The following is a 20225-nucleotide window of genomic DNA, read 5'->3' as shown; positions in this document are numbered from 1 at the left end:
ATTTATATATTTATATGTATGTAAAATCCACTCTGTGGACCCAAAAGCAAGCAAACCACATTGCAAATTGATTTAGACCACCATGTTTAACAAAACCAAGATACATTCAAAAGACTGCCCAGAGTTCCACTGTAGCTGATGACCTTTAAAACCAGGTTAGTAACATTGAAGAAACCCACCCCAAGAAACCCAGACAGACTATGGTTTGTCTGAAGTCAGCTTTATTTTCATGCTCTCAGGCTTTTAAAAAAACAAGGGCAACACATGTTGCTGTAGCCTGAAAAAATCATTTTGACTGCACAACAGATTTAACCATTACAAAAAGGGTTGGGGGGTTCAGGGGCAGCAGCTGCATTTGTTCAGAGAAGGGTCTTTGCAGACACAGCCTTTTGCACAGTTGTCACAGCTGGCAGGGCAGCAAGAACAGCAGCCTGGAAAGAGCCAGAAAAACAGGAGATTAAATAACTGTTAGAAATGGGATACAGTAATCAATGCATCAATTTGGATACTCAAAGGCGTAGAAGTGGGTTTTCTAGATCAAACTGAATGTCTACGCTGAACCAGTTCGATTCCCACATTCAAACTCAATAAGGGTCAGTTGCCAAATGGACAGCCCATATTTTGCCCAATTTACACACCCTAATAAAATGTGCAACCAATGAATTTATTGTAGGCTTCCCTATCCATAAAACCTGGTTAGGTTGTTCTTGCTCAGAATAAAATTCCCTAGAATGCATAGGATTAAACCTCAACTACATCCTAATTGCATATAACCTTAGAATTGGGCTGGAAGGGACCTTGGAGGTCATCTAGTCCAAGCTCCTACTCAAGGAGGAGATCCTATACCACTTCAGACAATTGGCTGTCCCAGTCTCTTCTTAAAAGCCTCCAATGATGGAGCACCCACAACTTCTGAAGGCAAGTTGTTCCACTGGTTGATAGTCCTGTTAGTTCTAGGTTGCTTCTCTCCTGGATTAGTTTCCACCCATTGCTTCTTGTCCTGCCTTCAAGGTGCTTTGGAGAATAGCTTGACTCCCCTGTTCTTTGTGGCAGCCCCTGAGATATTGGAACACTACTATTATGTCTTTTCACTAGACCAGACATACCCAAATCCTGCAACCATTCTCATATAAGTTTTAGTTTCCATTTTAATGGGTACTTCATAGAGCAATTACATGGACTAAAACTTTAATATCTTTCAAGAGCATTCACTCTATATCTAAATGCATGCTCTTATTCATGGGAGTTGATGTCCACAAGTCTTAGAAGTTCTCAAGTTTGGACACCCCTAACAGGCTATGTTGCAAGTCTTGGGTCAAATCAGATGACTTACAACGTCCCCCCCCCTTCTTCTTCTCAAAACCTTGACCTTTGCATTTTTAACCAATTGATTTTCTAGAAAACAAGAGACTTACTTTTTTTGCACGAAGTACATTTGCAGTTTTTGCATTTGCACGATCCATTGCAGGAGCAGGAGCTGCCTGAAATGTTAAAACAGGGAAAGAACAAATGTCATTGCCTGAAAGAGAATAATCACAAGCCACAACCATGATTCAAACCCTTTTTACTAGAAGCTCCTATACACTATTCCATGCAGCTGCCTGAGACTAAGCGGGCAATGCACGCTGTAAACTAGAGTTTGTTTAGTTCTGGTTTTGGCGTGAGCGACCCCAGCCTTTGGAAGCCTGTAAAACCCATGGTTAAATCATGGCTTAATGAGGTCTGTTAAACCTTGGTTCAAGTGTGGCTTAACCTGAAGTTCTTCCCCCTCTCTGGGTAGACACACAATTTTAAGTTTGAAGAGTTTTTGGGTGCACTAGATAAACTTCAGAGAGAAAAAAAATCTCCCAGATCCTGGTTTAAAATAACTAGGATGCCCATAAATTTCTTTTCCCTGGACTACGTTTATTAAACTGCTACTCCACTACACTGAAATGGTACTTAGTTTTTGCAGAAAGATTGTTTCTGAACCTTTTTACAGCCTTTTATGACAATCTAATTCCGAAACTTATTTTGCTTTAAGAGCTGTTGCAAACTCCCATCTTGTTAGGGATACTTTTCTCAAATGTCCAATTTAAAAAAAATGCTTTCAGACACAGGATAAAACTTGGGAAGATTTTCCTAAGTCTCCTCACAGCTGTTCTGAATGGGAAATTGGTTTTCCTACTACTAATTTATTATTAGGCGGTTGTTCCCCCCCACCCCAAATGGGGAAACTAAGAGTTGCCCGTCAATCTGCCTATTCTTGCCAATAGTTCCTTTGAAAAGAAGTAACTTGGTTTTCTTCCAGTCTTACCCACAGGAGCTTCCATAGAAACCTGGCCTTGGATCCTTGGCATATAACTAGCAACCCAAATAAGCAGAGAGCAGATTAAATTGTTCAATGCTACATTTTGATGTCAAACTTGAGCAAGTCTTAGTTGCTTAAGGCCCTGCCGAATTTTATCTGGCCTGGAAAGCTGGCCAAAAAAAAAGTTTATCTGAGAACAGAAATTTGGGAACTGTTTCTGTATCGGTAGATACCTTGTTTCTCTCTGTGCGTGTGGGGGGGGGGTTTACACCCCGTTAGAGACCCCACACAGACTTCCAGAAAGTGTTCATGGGGTTTGTTTGGGGGGAAGAAACTGTCTCTCTCTTGGAGAACAACTCTTCGGACGTTGTGGGGGCTTCGTTACTTGAGACTTTCAAGAAGAGACTAGACGTATTTATCAGAAACGGTGTAGGGTCTCCTGCTTGGGCAGGGGGCTGGACTAGATGACCTACAAAGTCCCTTCCAACTCTGTTCATCTGTAATCAGCACGGACGGAGAGGGACAAACCCCGCTGCTTTCCCAACCCATCGGGGTCCCGCAAGACTCCAACCCAACCACAGCAACGGAGCCGCGGAGCCATAGGTTCCCTCCGCAACATTTGCGCCCATCTCCTGCGCTCAATATCCTGGCTTACTGGATTCCGGACAGCCAATACCGGGGTTTCTAAAGGAAGGGAAATAGGGGTTTTTCTTAAGGCAATGCAACCCCGCTGCAGGGCTAGAGGGAAAACAGAAGCAGAGACTTACCGGTGGCGCAGCCGCAATTCTGGGGATCCATCACAAGTCGAGAGACGAAAAGAAACTCAAATAGCCCAAGGCGGAGGAAAGATGCAGAGATGCTGGAGGGCTGCCTGCCGCCGGCTTTTTATAGCGGCCGTGAGGTCAGCGAGGCGTGTGCAAAGCGCCCGTCCCTCCCTCCCTCCCTGTCCTGCGCACGGGCCGTAGCGGTGAGGATGGGGCGCAAAGAGGAGCCGCTTCAGCGCCGCGCGCAAAGCCCCCGCGTTTGCAAGCGGCTCCCGCTGCCCCCTGGGCTCCGTAGGGGCTACACGCTAAGCCACCCCAACATTAGCCTGACTTGGTCCCCCTGGAGCGAATGGAGGCGCCGGTGGTGGGGTCTCGTTGATTGAAAACGGGGTCTGGGGGGGGACCTCCAGGCAGCTGTTGAGGGGGTCGCCCCCCCCACGACTGTCATAGGTCCTAATTTTCTACAGCTGGAAGCAACAGGTGGGGGGGGGTCCAGGTTGGATCTCCATGGCGTTGATTGGGGGAAGGGTGGAGATCCCTGGGTTTTGCAAACACTCCGCGTGGGGACTCCCCCCGAGGTGACCTGCCATCCTGTTGAATGGGGCTTTCTCCCATGTCCATCAGTCAATCAATCAATCAATTTAATCCAATCAATCAGAATAGAGTTGGAAGGGACCTTGGAGGTCTTCTAGTCCAACCCCCTGCTCCACGGGGGAAGAATTCTGCTCTCCCTTCTCTAACCAAACTGGGACTGTCCATCTCTGGCCCGAGTTTTATGGCAGGAGGACCCAGGGCAGTGGGCCTTCTTTCTTTACATTAGAATAATATTTTATTTTATCTGTGGATCAAGATGATCAATGATTTTGCTTTGAGGTCTCTGCTTTTTCTTGACCACAACAATATCCTGCGAGGTGTGTTGGAGGAAATATTTCAGGGAGTTTGGATGAACCTCACTGTCGTAGATTATCCCCCTGCTGGATCCTAATTAAGATTAAATCAAATAAGATTTCTCGTAAATTTAATCTCCCCCACCCCACCCCATACTGCACCTTAGCTAGCCAGCCTTTGAGCTCAGCAAGTCTGGATTGCAAATCATGAGGACTGAAATGGAAAAGCATTGGATTTTGTAAAACTTAAAAACAAACCAATTTAATAGTTTAAAAAAGTCCCAAAAGAAAACAGGGCCAAACTATGCCTATGTTGTCTTCTTTAAAAAGAGACATACACAAAATTGAAAAGAAAAGAACAGCCTTTAAACCAGCAAGCTGAAGCAATCATCAAACTAAATGAAAAGAAGGGGAAAACACGTGACATCTGTACCTTTCATATCTCTTCAACATTAATCATTAAACTTTCTAAATGAAAGAGCAAAAATGATACTCTATTGTTGTAAAATGTCATGAAGTTGGTGCCAAGCATGAAGTCATGCCAGTTTTTGGTATGTATTTAACAGATTAACGAAAGGGACTTTAGAGGTCATCTAGTCCAACCCCCACCCAAGCAGGAGATCCTACACCATTTCTGACAGATGGCAATCCAGAATCTTCTTGAAAGCTTCCAGTGATGAAGCTCCCACAACTTTAAAGATGCTTTTTTTTAAAAAGTAAAATTAATTGTCTTTCAAATCCAATCACTAATATCAGGAATACTACTTTGGTAGTTTAAGAAACTAAAGTACAGTATTTCTCTTAGCTCATAACCCAAATAATCTCATATTCCAAAAAGTTGGAATCTGATTAAATTTGAGGAATTGGGCCTCTGGAGCCTTGTTTGCTAAGAAAAGGAAAAAGAATAGCAAGAGTTGGAAGGAACAATTTACATTAGTTTAGTGTCTTTGTGATAAATTAAGAGTGTTGTGATAATTGATTTGGTTTGGTGGCAGATATCTGCCAACCCTCATCTGGCTGGCCCAAAACACAGTGAAGCCATTTCCATCTTCCCTGGTCAAACTACAAGATGACAACAGTGTGCAAACTTCCTTCTCATTCAACCTGGTGTGGTGTGCAGCTGTTAAGGCCGCCTCCTTTTGCACATGACAATACAAACAATTCCCTACGCCCCCCCCTTCCGAAAACGGTGTGCAGAGTGCAGTGTGCAAAAGGGCCACGTGGGTTGGTGCTGAGTCAAGAGTGAGTCAGCAGCTAAAGCGCTAGTTAGTAGAAGTTTAAGCAAACAATGACGGCACCAAAATCATGTTTGTATGGACTTCCTGAACTTCAGGTAGAATGTCGCTTTAATTTCCAGCTTGGATACTCTTGGTTTTTAATCATTTAATTTCAGCATACGTCTTCAGTTGAAAGTCCCTGAGTTGTTTGTGTAGAAGAAAACACACCGTTTCATAAGGCATTCAAAATTAAAATGCCCACGGTTAAACCACTATTCAAACCTTGCAGTCTGTGTCTATGACTGTGTTTGCACAGCTCAACTTAACTTGGTTACTGAGTTACCCTCTTTCTGGGGTTGGCCGATAATTAGTGAAAGCAGTCTGGGTTTTCACAACCTGCTAAGCCACTAAAGTACAGTATTAACCAATGTTACAACTAACCAATCAGGAATACAACTGAATACTCATTCATCTGTTGTGTTTTGTTTAAGTGTGTTGTGTAAATGTTCTTGGCTTACAACTATTTGTTTAGTGAGTGTTTGAAGGTACAACAGCACCACAATGTCCTAACTGTCCTAACAATTGGTCCTTGCACTTGTGACTGTTGCAACATCTCCAGAGCCACCTGACCAAAATTTGGGTGATTGACAACTGGTATGTATTTACAACTGTTGCAATATCCTGAGTCACAGATCCACTATTCGTGAATTTCCCAGCCAGCTTCCAACAAGCAAACTCAATGTGGGAAGTTGGGTTTCCTTAATGGCCATGTGATTCACTTAATAACGGCACTGATTCACTTAACCATGGCACAAAAAGTCATAAACTCAGGCACAACTGCCTTAACCACCATCTTGGTTAACAACAGAAATTCTGGACCCAATTGTGGTTGTACGTCAAGGACTTCCTATAGAGGATTTTAAGTGAGGAAAAGAAGGGCCAGAGCAGGTACCCATTGGGGGGATCTCTTTATATGGGGTCTATCCATTGACAAGGATTCTTGATTGTTCTCTAGGCTGAACTAGTTAAGTTGTAAGTTAATCATCCAGAAAAAATGCTTCCCAGACATCTTTAAAATGGTACTCATATTCCAGAAACATTTTAGCCACATACCAATTAGTAACAAAACATTCCCCATCCACCCCCCTCCTGAGGAACAATCCATCTCAGATGTCCTGGAGCTGATGGGGATTGTAATCCAGTGGGTGCGTGGAAAGCAACAGTTTGAGGAAAGTGAACTTCATATCACACACTAAAACCTACAACCCACTAGCCAGACTGGGCTTTAGAGAGAGATTATTATTAGAGATTAACAGAGTTGGAAGGGATCTTGTAGGTCATCTAGACCAACCCCCCAACCAAGCAGGAGACCCTACACCATTTCTGACAGATGGCAGTTCAGTCTCTTCTTCAAAGCCTCCAGTGAAGGCAACTTCTGTTGGCAACTTCTATTCCATGGGTTGATTCTTCTCACTGTCAGAAAGTTCCTCCTTATTTCTAGGTTGAATCTCTCCTTGTTCCATCCATTATTTCTTGTCTGGCCTTTGGGTGCTTTGGAAAATAGCTTGACCCCCTCCTCTCTGTGGCAGCCCCTCAAATATTGGAAGACTGCTATCCTGTCTCCCCTGGTCCTTCTCTTCCCTAGACTAGTCATGCCCAGTTCCTGCAACCGTTGATCGTATGTTTTAGTCTCCAGTCCACATTAGTCAAAGGGTTTCCAACCTTGGCAACTTTAAGACTTGTGGATTTCAACTCACAGACTTCCCCCACCAGCATGAAGTCCACAGACATGGCTGACTGGGGAATTTTGGGAGTTGAAGTCCAACAATCTTACAAGTTGCCAAGGTTGGAGAACCCTGGTTTAGTCTAATGACTGTGGAAGACCTACTGTATGAATATGAAGCCCCAATCTTAGAAATTAAGGGTAAAAAGAGAAAAGTAGTCCTGAGATAGGATTCCACCCCTGGAAAGAGTCAAAAAAAGTCAAGATGGCGTTCACAGCCATGTGACTGAAGCCCCACCCCCTTTTGTGCAGATTAAAAAGTGTGGTTCACATAGTTTTAGCCACCATCTTGAGTCCCACTCCCAACTTGGATGTCCTGAATACTTTCTATGTTGTGACAACAAGGATGATAAATCACATTTTAGAAAGCTTTTGGGTTTTTCTTTTGGATACCGTTGTGCCACAGCTTCAGTGGTGGGATTCATAAATTTTACTACCGGTTGTCTGGGCGTGGCTTGGTGGGCGTGGCTTGGTGGGCGTGGCAGGGGAAGGTTATTGCAAAATTCCCGTTCCCTCCTGATCAACTGGGAGGCAGAGAATAGATGGGGTGGGGCCAGTCAGAACCAATATTTACAGGTTCTCCAAACTATTCAAAATTTCCGCTACCGGTTTTCCAGAACTGGTCATAACCTGCTGAATACCCACCTCTGCACAGCTTGCAGAGGACAGAGGTTGGCTCTTAAATGTGGACATTTTGTCCTGAAATCAAGGCTGTCCCTGTTTAGTGAAGCTTTTCCTGCATTGGGAATGAGCGTGAAGATCTTTGGCAGCCTCAAACAACACGCAGCATAAACCTGTGGCTATGGGGATGGACAATTTGGAGGTTAACTACTAGGAATTTGATTGGATAATTATGGTTAGCTAGCATTTGTGGCATGTACTTCTCCAGAAGTACAGAATGTTCTTGCCATCAATTCCAAATTTGCTCAAGAAGAAAGCGAGAAGAAGGAAGGAGAAAGGGATTTTTTTTTATCAGGAAAGAACCACCAGCCACCTTACAGAAAAGTCTGGTTTATCGGCTCTATCAAGATGAGATTCTGACTTAAAAGTTCTCTCTTCTTGGCAAAAAAAGAAAGGGAGGGAGGGAGGAAGATATGGTAGCTGTGGAATGAATGAAAAACCAAACAAATCACCTAAGATAGCACTGTCTTGGGCCTAAAGATTTACCAATGTAGTTGGTTGTATTGCTATTATCCTCATCTTCTCATCCTTTCTCTTCTTTCCTACTATCTTCTCCTATTGGTATCTTATGAATAATCACTTGTATCTCACAATTGATTGTGACTATGGTATGATTTATGATCTATGACCTATCACTTGTTTGTAGGTACACTGAGAACTTGTGCACCACAGACAAATTTTGTAAGTGTCCAATCTCATTTTACCAATCTTCTGTTCTGTTCTGCTCTTACTCTACTCTCCCTTTCTTTCTCTTCCCTCTCTTCTTTCTCTACTCTCTATTCTTACTCTCTTATTTTTCTTTCTCTTCTTTCTCTACTCTCTCTATTCTTTAGTCTCTTTTATTTCTCTACTCCTACTCTTACTTCTATTCTATTCTGTTCTATTCTATTCCTACTCTATTCTATTCCTACTCTACTCTATTCCTATTCTATTCTATTCCTACTCTACTCTACTCTATTCTTACTCTACTCTACTCCACTCCACTCCACTCCACGCCATATTCTATTCTATTCCTACTCTATTCTATTTCTACTCTACTCTACTCCATTCCATATTCTATTCTATTCCTACTCTACTCTACTCTACTCTACTCCATTCCATATTCTATTCTATTCTATTCTATTCTAGTCTATTTTATTCTATTCTATTCTATTCCTCCTCTCCTCTCCTCTCCTCTATTCCTGCATACAGAACTTAAAGATAAACTTGTTCATTCTTTTTCTCCTGCTGATCCAAAATCTTCAAATCTCCAAGATAACTTTAGATCCCCCTGATCCGCATGTAAAAGACTGATCTTTTAAAAAAAGAGAAGAAAACCCCCCTTGAAGCACAGGAACTGCTACAGGACTCTGGTAGAAGAAAGAAGTTTAGAGGAAAAAACCTGAATCTTTTGTAGGTGGTTCCAACAGTTTGTGCTGGCAAAAACCTACAGCTGAGTTGAAAAGGCGCCTACAGGTAGTGCTGTACTGATGACCATAATGGAACCCCAGATATCTATTGCTAAGCAAGACAAGTGAGTTTTGCACCATTTGATGACCTCTCTTGCTGCAGTTGTTAAGCGAATCGCTGCAGTTAAATTTGCAACACGGTTGTTAGGTGAATCTGACTTCCCCATAACTTTGCTTATCAGAAGGCCGCAAAAGCAGATCACGAGACCTCTGGACCCGGCAACCGTCATAAATGTGAGCCCGTTGCCAAGCATTTAAATTTTGATCACATGACCATGGGGATGCTGCCGTGGGTTGTAAGTGTGAAAAAAACCCCGATCATACGGCACATTTTTCAGTACTGTTGCATCTTCAAACTCTCACTAAACCAAATATTAAAAAGTTGAGGACTGTTTTGAAATCGCATTCAGCTCAGCTGGTTTTGCTCTGAAAAGGCATAGATTTGGGATTCTCCCAATGTCTCAACCTTCCTTACAGTGTTTTTTTTCTATTGCTTCTCTTTGGTGTGTGTGTGTGTGTCAGAAAAAAAATATTTGGCAGGATATTTCCACCATAAACTTTCACCTGAAAGAACCTCAAACTGAGCCAGACATTTCCTGGATCAGAGGTCAGAAGTTTTCCCTGGGTAGCCAAATTCAACAAATTTCCCTTTACAGGATGCCAGGAAAAGGTGAAAAGCCTCACATCTGCCAGAAACCTCTTGCCAGCCACCCATCTGGGCCACCCAAATGTGGCCCAGATGTGACCCAAATGTGGCCCAGATGGGTGGCCATAACTCACCATCAAAATGTGACTTACTTGAGCGAAGATGTGTCCAACCTTTGCCACTTTTAAGAGTTGTGGATTTCAACTCCCAGAATTCCGCAGCCAGTAAATAAATAATATGGTGGCTCAGGGGCTAAGACACTGAGCTTGTCGATCAGAAGGTGAGCGGTTCAGCGGTTTGAATCCCTAGTGCCGCGTAACCGAGCAAGCTCCCGTTACTTGTCCCAGCTTCTGCCAACCTAGCAGTTCGAAAAATTGGAACCACCTTTGGTGGGAAGGCAACAATGTTCCGTGCGCCTGCGGGGTTTAGTCATGCCGGCCACATGACCACGGAGACGTCTTCGGACAGCGCTGGCTCTTCAGCTTTGAAACGGAGATGAGCACCGCCCCCTAGAGTCAGGAACGACTAGCACCTATGTGCAAGGGGAACTTTATTTTTACCTTTACTTTAGTAGTGGGCAACTAGCATGTTTAATTTTTAATAAGAGTGCACAACTCATTTAATCGAGTTAAAGAATTAGCTAAAGTTGTACAATAGGATAGTGTTTAGTTTTTAAATGTTTAAATGTCTGTCAACGCTGGTGACTGCCTGGACTGGTTCCTGCAGTTTTTATGCCAAGATTTCTGGAAGTGGTTGATCCTGGTTGTCTTCTACTTAAGCCCAAATGGGAGTGATTGTCCTATAATCATTCATCTGGTTCCATGCCTGTGGGAGGATTAGAACTCGCTGTCTTCTACTTTCCAGACTAGTGGCTTAACCACTACACCAAACTGGCTTTCAAATTATGCACACGGCATCATTACAAAAAGATAAGCTTGGAAATGCGAATCCAGCATCAGCGTAGTAGGTGGCTTTTTTTCTTAATTTTTTACCTCACAGGATACTCAAAGTAGACCACCAGTTAGACCTGGTTGGAACCAGAAAGGAACCAATACATTTTCTTGAAAATTCAGAATCGAACCTTTTAAAAGGGAAATTTCCATGCTGGAAACTAAAATGGAATCTTCTCACACCTTTTCCCATGTAAACCTCTGGGCCCACGTATTCCTCACAGGGGTTTTTAGGAGACCCAATATAGAATTTAGAAGGGCAGCCTGCCTAAGGGAGAGAAGACTAAGATAAGATCTGGGCTTCAAGAGGTGTCTTGGGACCCATTCACTGTGATTGTCCTTCTGGTAATTTTGGCTTTCAATGGACATCCCTGACCTAAACAGGATCCATGGGGAGATGGAAGTCATCCTCCATCAAGTCAAACAAGTCAAGATGGTGGCCACAACTGCATTTGAGGCCTCTGTCAGGTGTGCCTCTGTTCAGAACCCAAGAAAGAAAGAAAAAACCCAACTCCATGTTTGTAGAGAAGAGGTACTTTTACTTGAGTTTGAAAGGATAGCAAGAAAAGAAAAGCAGGATCTGAAGCAAAAGGCGCGAAAGTTACATGTTGAAAGTATCCCAATACCTCCCCCACCCAAGGACCCAGGCTGAATGTCCAATCCCCAACCCATACGGTGTCATGTAGGGCACATCTTCAAGTGTTTTCACCCATCTGGTATTCTGGGACGGTTGACCTTGACTGGGTGTAAACAAGTCCATTCAGCTGCCACCAAATGAGAAGGAAGGACTCACTAGAGAAGAGCCTAATGCTGGGAAAGATGGAAGGCAAAAGGAGAAGGGGACAGCAGAAGATGAAATGGTTAGATAGTGTCATCAACACAAGGAATGTGAATTTGGGCAAACTCCGGGAGAAAGTGGAGGAGAGCTATGGTCCATGGGATTATGAAAATCTGCATATGACTTAGCAATTGAAGAAGAACAAGAAAAAAGGAGAGGTAAGAACTCCCTAACTTCTCCATAGTCCTGAACTGCAGTTTGGAAATGATTAGTGTTACATCTTTGGTGATAACTCTTCCAATGCATCCCCACACAGAATTTTTATCCATGAAGGCAGCTAATCTAGAAGATAGAATAATTGGGTTGGAAGATACTGTATCTACCAATTCACAGCATTGCTGACTAGGAATAAAGCCAGTGGACACGTTTTAGGTGTTGAAAATCATTTTATTTTTAAACAGGAGTTAGTACCTTGCAATTGGTTGCCAAAAAAAATTTCTGATAAGTAAGTATAATCTTTATTGTCATTGTACTTAAATACAACGAAATTGGTTGGTTATATGTGAAATATAGCCGTTAAGAGCAGATTCCTAATGGGAGCAGAGCATCTCATGCCTATCAGCGCCTCCTGCTGGTCTGTTGGCAAAGGCCAAGGCCAAAACACCGCAAACATTTCTTATATACATACATGGCTTTATTACTGTCTCAGCGTTGTTTTACTTTCACAACTAATGGGGAGAGCATGCAATAGCAAAAATAGGACCGAACATCAACATGACGTTTCTGCGGGCAAATATACAGATGTTCAAAACTGCTGTAGCCAGCTTCTCTTTACTTGCAGCAGCTGCATTTGGTGGAAGGTTGGCCTTTGCAAATGCAGCCTTGGGCACACTTGGCACACCCCACTGGGCAACAGGAGCAGCAGCCTGAAAAAGAGAATGGGAAAATGTCAGCCTCAACCTTCAACACAGAGAATCCTGAAGCCGAGTGAAGCTCCCAAAAGATGCCCTGATTAATTTACGAGCCTCCAGACAAAGTTCGAAAGAAATACAGTCCTTTATTAGAAGCAACATTTTGGCATGTTCTTCTGCGGAGCCGAATCTGATTTCTGGTTAACAGTGTCTGACTTTTACCCCCGGTGTCTGACTTTTACCCCCGTGTCTTGCCTCCCCTCAGTCTGTGTCATAAATCATATCCACCAAATGAGGTGCTGCAGCGGGCTGTTTTGCGTGCCTCACACGCCTGCTGTAGAAATCTGAGATCCGACCCTGGTTGAAGGTATGCATGGAATTCTCCCTCCTTTTCCCTGTCAACGATAATAGTCATGGAAATGTTTTACAAGTTGACAAGCTGAATGCTCAGTTGAATTTCTCGGAGGTTTGATGGACAAACGGATCGAAAAAACAAAATGGACCTTTGTTTTTATATGTGACAATAGCAATGAGGCTTCTGTACGCACATAGGGATGGAAGAACATAGAATAATGGGGTTAGGAAGGACCTTGGAGGTCTTCTAGATGTAGGCCAACCTCCTGGTCAAGGAAGAGATCCTATACCCGGATTCAAATGGTTCTACAATGTCTCCTTGGAAACTTCCAATGATGGAGCACCCACAACTTCTGAAGGCAACTTCTATTCCACTGGTTAATTGTTCCCACTATGAAGAAATTTCCTCCTTATTTCCAGGCTCAATGATCTTTAATGATCTTCCACCGATTACCTCTTGGCCTGCTCTCAGGTGCTTTGGAGCATAGGTTGACTCCCTCTTCTTTGGAACAGCCCCTCAAATATTGGAAGATTGCTATCATAGTTCTTCTCTTTGTTAGACTAGTCATATTTTTCATCATAGGCCCACAAGGGGAGAATGAATTGTGAAATGGGGTTGTTGGAGATGGCAAAATGTACTTCTTTGGTTAAAAGAAGGACTTCATCTAGCTTCATTTCTATTTGGGACCCCCCCCCCCCGGGAGAGAGAGGCGGGGAGAGAGAGACAGAGACAGAGACAGAGAGGCAGAGAGAGAGAGAGACAGAGACTTGTTTGACACTGAAATGCAATTTTAACCCTGCTTTTTGATGATTAGATTTGTTCCTGGTGATAGAAGTGCTGTTTGCTGTGGTTTATTCTAGTTCAAACGGTTACTGAGTTTAAATTTTTTATCTCTATCAAAGAAAGTCAAATGTTATCTTTTCCTATAGCTTTTATACCTCTATAAGTTCTTTTTTTTTAGCAGTATAGCTTTTAAAGCTGTAAGATTTAGCTCTACAGCATTTTTCCCTAAAGTTCCCCAATGTTGCTTCTTTCCTACTCTTTTCACTTTCTTTTTCATTTTTTCCCCTTAAAAGTATTTTATTCTTTTTTTGAAATTTAATAAAAATTCAGCATCCTATCCTACTGTAGCTCAAGTCATAAAAAGTCATCTGAACGAAGAGGTAGAGGTGCTGGAATCACAGACATTAAGCCCAAACAATATGTTGGAACTCACATTGTACAATTTAGGTTTAGTGGGCTGTGAACCTGAGTATCATGGTTAGTTAAAAAAAAAAAAAAAAGACATGCCAGGGGTCCCCAAAAACACATCCCATAGACCAAAGATAAACCTTCAACACTTTCACAGGTCCCAGAATGAGTAGAGAAATACAAAAAAATAAAATAAAATAAAATTAGGGCTTTATGGAATAAACAGTGTGTCTTAATGTTTGCAAAAATGTTTTACGTTGTTTGATCCCTTAACCAACCTGAATATATCATCCCACTGGCATCTAACCCCATCTACTTTATGACTGTTGGCATGCCCTACAGAGCCCAGTGGTGATGGTAAACCTATGGCACATGTGCCAGAGGTGGCACACAGAGCCCCCTCTAGGGGGTATGCGTGCCATCGCCAGCTGCTCTTCTGGTGTGCGCATGAGCGCCAGACACCTGGTCCAGTGTGCATGTGCACTGGCCAGCTGCTCTCTTCTGCGTTCCAGGCAGGGGTGGGTTCCTGCCAGTTCTAACCTCTTCTATAGAAGAGGTTCCACAAATTTACAGGGCCGTTTAGAACCGGTTCCAGATCCCCCCCCCCCCGCCCGTCTGCACATCATCAAGATGAAGAGCGAGAGGAGGAATTCTGGGAGTTGAAATCCACAATTCATAAAGCTGTCAGGTTTGAACACCCCTGGGTTTTTTTTCCTAAAGGGTTAGGGGTGTAAGGGTCTTGTAACTTGACAGCTTTAAGACTTGCACACTTCAATGCCAGAGTTCCTGAGCTAACATGACTGGAGGAGGAATTCTGGGAGTTGAAGTCCACAAGTCTTAAAAGCTGTCAAGTTTGAACAACCCTGGGTTTTTTTTCCTAAAGGGTTAGTGGTGTAAGGGTCTTGTAACTTGACAGCTTTAAGACTTGCACACTTCAATGCCAGAGTTCTTGAACCAACATTTTGGTTGCTAAGCAAGAGAGTTGTTAAGTGAGTTTCACCACATTTTACAAGTTGACCACTCCCACCCATCACATGGCTGGTAAGCCACTCCCACCTGGTTACATGACTGGCAAGCCACTCCCACCCAGTCACATGGCCAGCAAGTCACTTCCACAAAGCAGACCTACTTACAGAAGAGGTTCTAAAAAATTTTGAAACCCACCACTGGGTCACACGAAGACCAGTTGGCCGGCACGCATGTGCATGCCAACACCTGGAGGAGAGCAGCTGGCTGGCGTGCATGTGCGTGATGGAACAAGTAAGAGCAGCTGGCCACCGCCCGCATGTGCCCCAGCCAGCTGCTCTTTTCTGGGTTCTGGTGCACTCCAGTTTCGGCACTCCTTGCCGAAAAGGTTAACCATCCCTGGTTAACCTTTTACTCCAAGCCAAGACTTGGTGCACAGGGAGCTACCTTACCTGTGGTTTACTCAAACCAAGTGGAAGCAAATCGTGGGATCACATGACATGGGGTTGCCCCATCCCGCTCAACAATTCTATTCCCCATCGTGTCCTGAACTAGCCCTCATTGTTTTAACTTCACTAAGTCAAGTCCAAATCTAACCGCCATGATTTTATGATGTGTTGGACTGGAGAGGCTTTAGCACAGCCTCCCCGTAGAAATTAAGTTGCACGTAATTATCTCTGCGTTGATTTTGAGCAATGCAGTTGCAGTTTAGCTGCAGGCTTGTAGGGTAATTGGAATTAATAGGGCTAAAGAACGGCACTTTGAATGCAGCTCCCTAAAGGTGTTTTGGTGCAGGAACACCTGTTTGCAAATCTTTGAAAGAAACCTTAAAAGATTGAAGGCGGATGTTTCATCTGTTCTGACTGTGCTCTCTAGTTCCCCTCTTTTAGAACTGGATCTAAAGCACCGCAGAATCTTAATTATTAAGACATTCCTTCTTAATCCTTCCACATAATGTTCTCTATCTTTCCTTACAGCAATGGTGATTTTTGGAGGGTGCCTCCAAAACAAGAGTATATTCTTGGCAGCTGCATGGAGAAGCCCCTGGAGTATTCTTGGCGAGTGGTTTGCCATTGCCTGCTTCCTAGGGCTGAGAGAAAGGGACTGGCCCAAGGTGAGACTAGAACTCACAGTCTCCTGGTTTCTAGCTTAACCAATCTGGCTCTCAGGAATGGGCTGCCTTCATAACTCCTCGAGGTATGACCATAATGAGACAGTTGTAACTCATGAGGTCCATAAATCAGGTCACCCATGTGACTGATCCAATTTTATTGTCCTTTTTTTTTGCAGTTGTCATTAAGCAAATGCTGCAATCATAACACAGTCACAAGTCAAAGACTACCTGTAATTTTGGGAGCAAATATTTTAAATTCTGGCGAGCATGCTTACTAACCATTTTATGTGCTGGTCCTGGAGAAATGTTACCTCTATTATATGGACCAGAGTCCCCAAATCTGACAATGTTAACACTTGTGGACTTCAACTCCCAGAATTCCCCAACCAGCCGTTTTCCATGTATTGGATCCTGTCTGTTCACAGGACATTTAATCAGGGAGAAAACAATGCCCACATTTGTGCCATGTGCTAAGTGTGGCATTAACCTTAGTTAAATATTTAGCAGTACAGACCACATACTCCATTGGGTTAATTTATGATTCATCCCATCCTGCGCTCCCCAAAGCAGTTTAATCCAGCAATTAAATTAAGCAGCATAATTTAATAACCAGCAATAAAAAGTTGAGAGTTTGCCCTTTTAAAAAAAAGGAACAGGTTGTTGGGAATTTGGGGGTTTGCGTTAGACAACTTTGGAAGATAAGTCAGGCAAAAAGTCTTATATGAGGATAAAACGATCAAAAGTGCTTTTTCCCAAAAGCAACTGGACTTCCTTGGTTTTTTTCCCTTGAAAACATTTTACTTCTCATCCAAGAAGCTTCCACAGTTCTAATTCATTTCTCAATAGACTAGTTGGTTAAAACTGAAGAAGCTTCTTGGATGAGAAGCGAAACATTTTCACTGGAAAAACCCAAGTAACTCCAGCTGACCTGGAGCAGAGGTCCCCAAATTTGGCAACTTTAAGACTTCTGAAGTCCACAAGTTTTAAAGTTGCCAAGTTTGGGGACTCCTGACCTGGATAATTGAGAATCTCCATAGATAAAATGATCATACCCATTTTTGATAGTCTCGCATCTTGTTTGAACGGTTTGGTGCCCCATATAACATAGATTGGGTTAACTGAATAAATGATGGTTAGTGGGATCACCCTGGCAAGGATGTTGTATGACTGCAACTCCACGCACACAACCGCAACTTGAAAGGAGAGAAGATGAAACATTTAGGAAGCAAATGACAGTACTCACTTTTCCTGCAGGATTTGCATTTACAATTTTTACACTGACAGTTGTTGCCACAGGAGCACACCCCACCTGCAAAACAAAAACAAGACACACAATTACCTTTGGAACACAAACAAGACAAAAGTTCACTTTCAACATAAACCCGCAAGGACTCCGGGATGCTCCGGGATGCGTTCTAACCTTGGCAAGCAACCTCTCCAAGTCAACCTAAGAAGGAATAGTGTGTGTGTGTGTGTGTGTGTGTGTGTGTGTGTTAAGGGGAGACCGCTCCTTCACCCAAGCAAGGATGCCCATGGCAACTCACAACCCCCGAGCTTGCCCTTGGCTACTGGGTCCCAAAGTCTGAAAAGAGGCGGAGGAAGCAGAGAAGGGATTTTCTTGGTGGGTCCCACAGCTAAGAGCCCCCAGGAAAGCTACCAGCTGCTGAACTCCCCCATCGAGATGCATCTTGAACATGAGAACACAACCCCGGGAAGGAAAGCAGGACCCACGAGGAGAGAGAGGTGACCCCCAAAAGCAGAACCCAGGTCAGTTTCTCTTTCTCTCTCCTACTCTCTTTCTTTCTTTCTTTCTTTCTTTCTTTCTTTCTTTCTTTCTTTCTTTCTTTTTCTTTCTCTCTCTCTCCTCTCTCTCTCTTTTCTCTTCCTCTCATTCTCTCTCTCTTTCTCTCACTCTCATTCTCTCTCTGTGTGTGTCTCTTTCTCTTCCTTTCTACACTCTTTTCTCCTCTCTTTTTTCTGTCAGTCTCTTTCTTTCTCTTTCTCTCTTTCTCTCTCTCTCCCTTGTCTTTTTCTCTTTCTCTCTCTTTCTCTCTCTCTTTTCTCCTTTTTCTTTCTCTTCCTCTTTCTCTTTCTCTTCCTCTCTTTTTCTTTCTCTCTTTTCTCCTTTTTCCTTCTCTTTCTCTTTCTTTCTCTCTCCCTCCTCCCCTCTCCAAGCAGAAGGGCAGAGAAGGGATGGCAGGAAGGCCAGGCGGAGCCGCACCGCTGAAGCACGAGCAGTCTTCGGAATCCATGTGGGCGCTTTGGGTCTCGGGGCTCCGGTTGATGCAAAGAGACTCAGGCGAAGATGCGCAAAGAGACTCAGGCGAAGATGCGCATCCAGTGAGGTGGAGAGCCGCGCACGGCCGCTATTTATTTCCCCGGCGGGGAGCGGGTGCAAAAGCCGCCCCGCCCGGTGCACACGGCGCCCGGTGTCCGCCCCCCGAAAAAGCCGCCGCTGGGTCTCGCCCGGCTGGGAAGCTGAGCGCGTTGGCCCCCGGGCGACGGATGCACCTGCACGGGCTCCGCGCTTCCCGAGGCAGACCCGGACGGACGGATGGGGCGGGGGAGGGGATGGGGAGGAGGGGGGAAATAAAGCTCTGCTTATCCGCCCCCTCCAGCAACGCGCTTCTGGACCCTTGCAAAGGAGCCACTTGGGGGTCCCGGGCGATGCCCCGCCGCGCTCTCTTGATTGACTCTGAATGTGGCTAATTAGGAGAGTTTATTTAGGCTTGGAAATTGGGGAGAATGGTGTCTGGGCGTGTGCAGAGCGCTACCGAAGTTCGAGGAGCTTGGAATATGAGGGAGACCCGGATTCTCAGCTTTTCTGGGCTCCCCCAACTTTTCAGGTCGGCTCTTAATGTGATTGATCTGTTTGCTCCCCTAGAGCCAAAAATATGCAATCTATTTAATAGGGCTTTAGCCAATAGGTGACTCCAGCCACTCTGGTTTGTGCAGGAAGCCCTCAGCTGAGCAACTGCAGGGAGTCCTCGACTTACAACAGTTCATTTAGTGACGGGAGTTACAACGGCACTGAAAAAAGTGACTTATGACCGTCTGTCACTCATCTCCTCCTGCTTATGACTGCATGACTGTAACTTTGTTGCTTCTACCCTTACGATTTATATTGATTGTTTTCTAGTATGATTTGATTGCTTATTTGTACCCTATGACTATCACTAAGTGTTGTATCCTTTTATTCTTGATGAATGTATTTTATTCTCCTTATGTACACTGAGAGCATATGCACCCAAGACAAATTCCTTGTGCATCCAATTGCACTTGGCCAATATTCTACTCTACTCTACTCTACTCTACTCTACTCTACTCTACTCTACTCTACTCTACTCTATAGAATGTATCTTGTCTTTTTATATACACTGAGAGGATATGCACCCAAAACAAATTCCTTGGGCGTCCAATCACGCTTGGCAATAAAGAATTCTATTCTATTCCATTCCATTCCATTCAACCCAACACTATACTACACTATTTTCCATTCTATTCTATTCTGTTCTATTCTATTCTTTATTCCAATATTCTATTCTCATTCCATTATTCTATTCTATTCTATTCTATTCTGTCCTGCCCTATCCTACTCAACACTACACTGCACTATTTCCTATTCTATTCTCATTCCATTATTCTACTCTACTCTACTCTACAGAATGTATCTTGTCTTTTTATATACACTGAGAGCATTTGCAGCCAAGACAAATTCCTTGTGTGTCCATTCACCCTTGGCCAATAAAGAATTCTATTCTATTCTATTCTATTCTATTCTATTCTATTCTGTCCTGCGCTATCCTACTCAACACTATACTACACTATTTCCTATCCTATTCTCATTCCATTATTCTACTCTATTCTACTCTACTCTACTCTACTCTACTCTACTCTACTCTACTCTACTCTACTCTACTCTACTCTACAGAATGTATCTTCTCTTTTTATGTACACCGAGAGCATCTGCAGCCAAGCCAAATTCCTTGGGTGTCCATTCACCCTTGGCCAATAAAGAATTTTATTCCAACCCTTCCAGCATCCCCATAGTCACGTGATTTACATTCGTATGCTTGACAACTGACTCACATTTATGACCGTTGCAGTGTCCCTGGGTCACAGGATCCCATTTTGCGACCTTCTGACAAGCAAAGTCCAGGGGGAAGACAGATTCACTTAACAACCATGTGACTAACTTAACCATGCAGTGATTCAGTTAACAACGGTGGCAAGAAAAATGGCAA

General features: G+C 43.6%; 2 protein-coding genes across 2 annotated transcripts; both read right to left on the bottom strand.

Moving 5' to 3' along the window:
• Nucleotides 1-204: 204 nt before the first annotated feature.
• On the bottom strand, nucleotides 205-3202 carry LOC148042757 (metallothionein B-like). The gene is made up of 3 exons (XM_087728639.1): nucleotides 3058-3202; nucleotides 1416-1481; nucleotides 205-431 (listed from the first exon to the last, which is right to left on the bottom strand). Exons 1-3 carry the CDS (start codon nucleotides 3086-3088, stop codon nucleotides 337-339), a joined length of 192 nt encoding a protein of 63 aa, XP_087584765.1. The 5' UTR covers nucleotides 3089-3202; the 3' UTR covers nucleotides 205-336.
• Nucleotides 3203-11870: 8668 nt separating this feature from the next.
• Nucleotides 11871-18287, bottom strand: LOC106554587 (metallothionein-1). Its single transcript, XM_014073295.2, has 3 exons — nucleotides 18203-18287; nucleotides 17225-17290; nucleotides 11871-12370 (listed from the first exon to the last, which is right to left on the bottom strand). Exons 1-3 carry the CDS (start codon nucleotides 18231-18233, stop codon nucleotides 12276-12278), a joined length of 192 nt encoding a protein of 63 aa, XP_013928770.1. The 5' UTR covers nucleotides 18234-18287; the 3' UTR covers nucleotides 11871-12275.
• Between the last annotated feature and the right edge of the window lie 1938 nt (nucleotides 18288-20225).

The sequence above is a fragment of the Thamnophis sirtalis genome, unplaced genomic scaffold (assembly GCF_051295495.1).
Source record: "Thamnophis sirtalis isolate CommonGarterSnake01/CBP01778 unplaced genomic scaffold, rThaSir2_p1.2 scaffold_14, whole genome shotgun sequence".
In the NCBI taxonomy this organism is placed as follows: Eukaryota; Metazoa; Chordata; class Lepidosauria; order Squamata; family Natricidae; genus Thamnophis; species Thamnophis sirtalis.
Note: the sequence above shows the minus strand (reverse complement) of the source record. Positions and strands in the feature narration are given on the sequence as shown.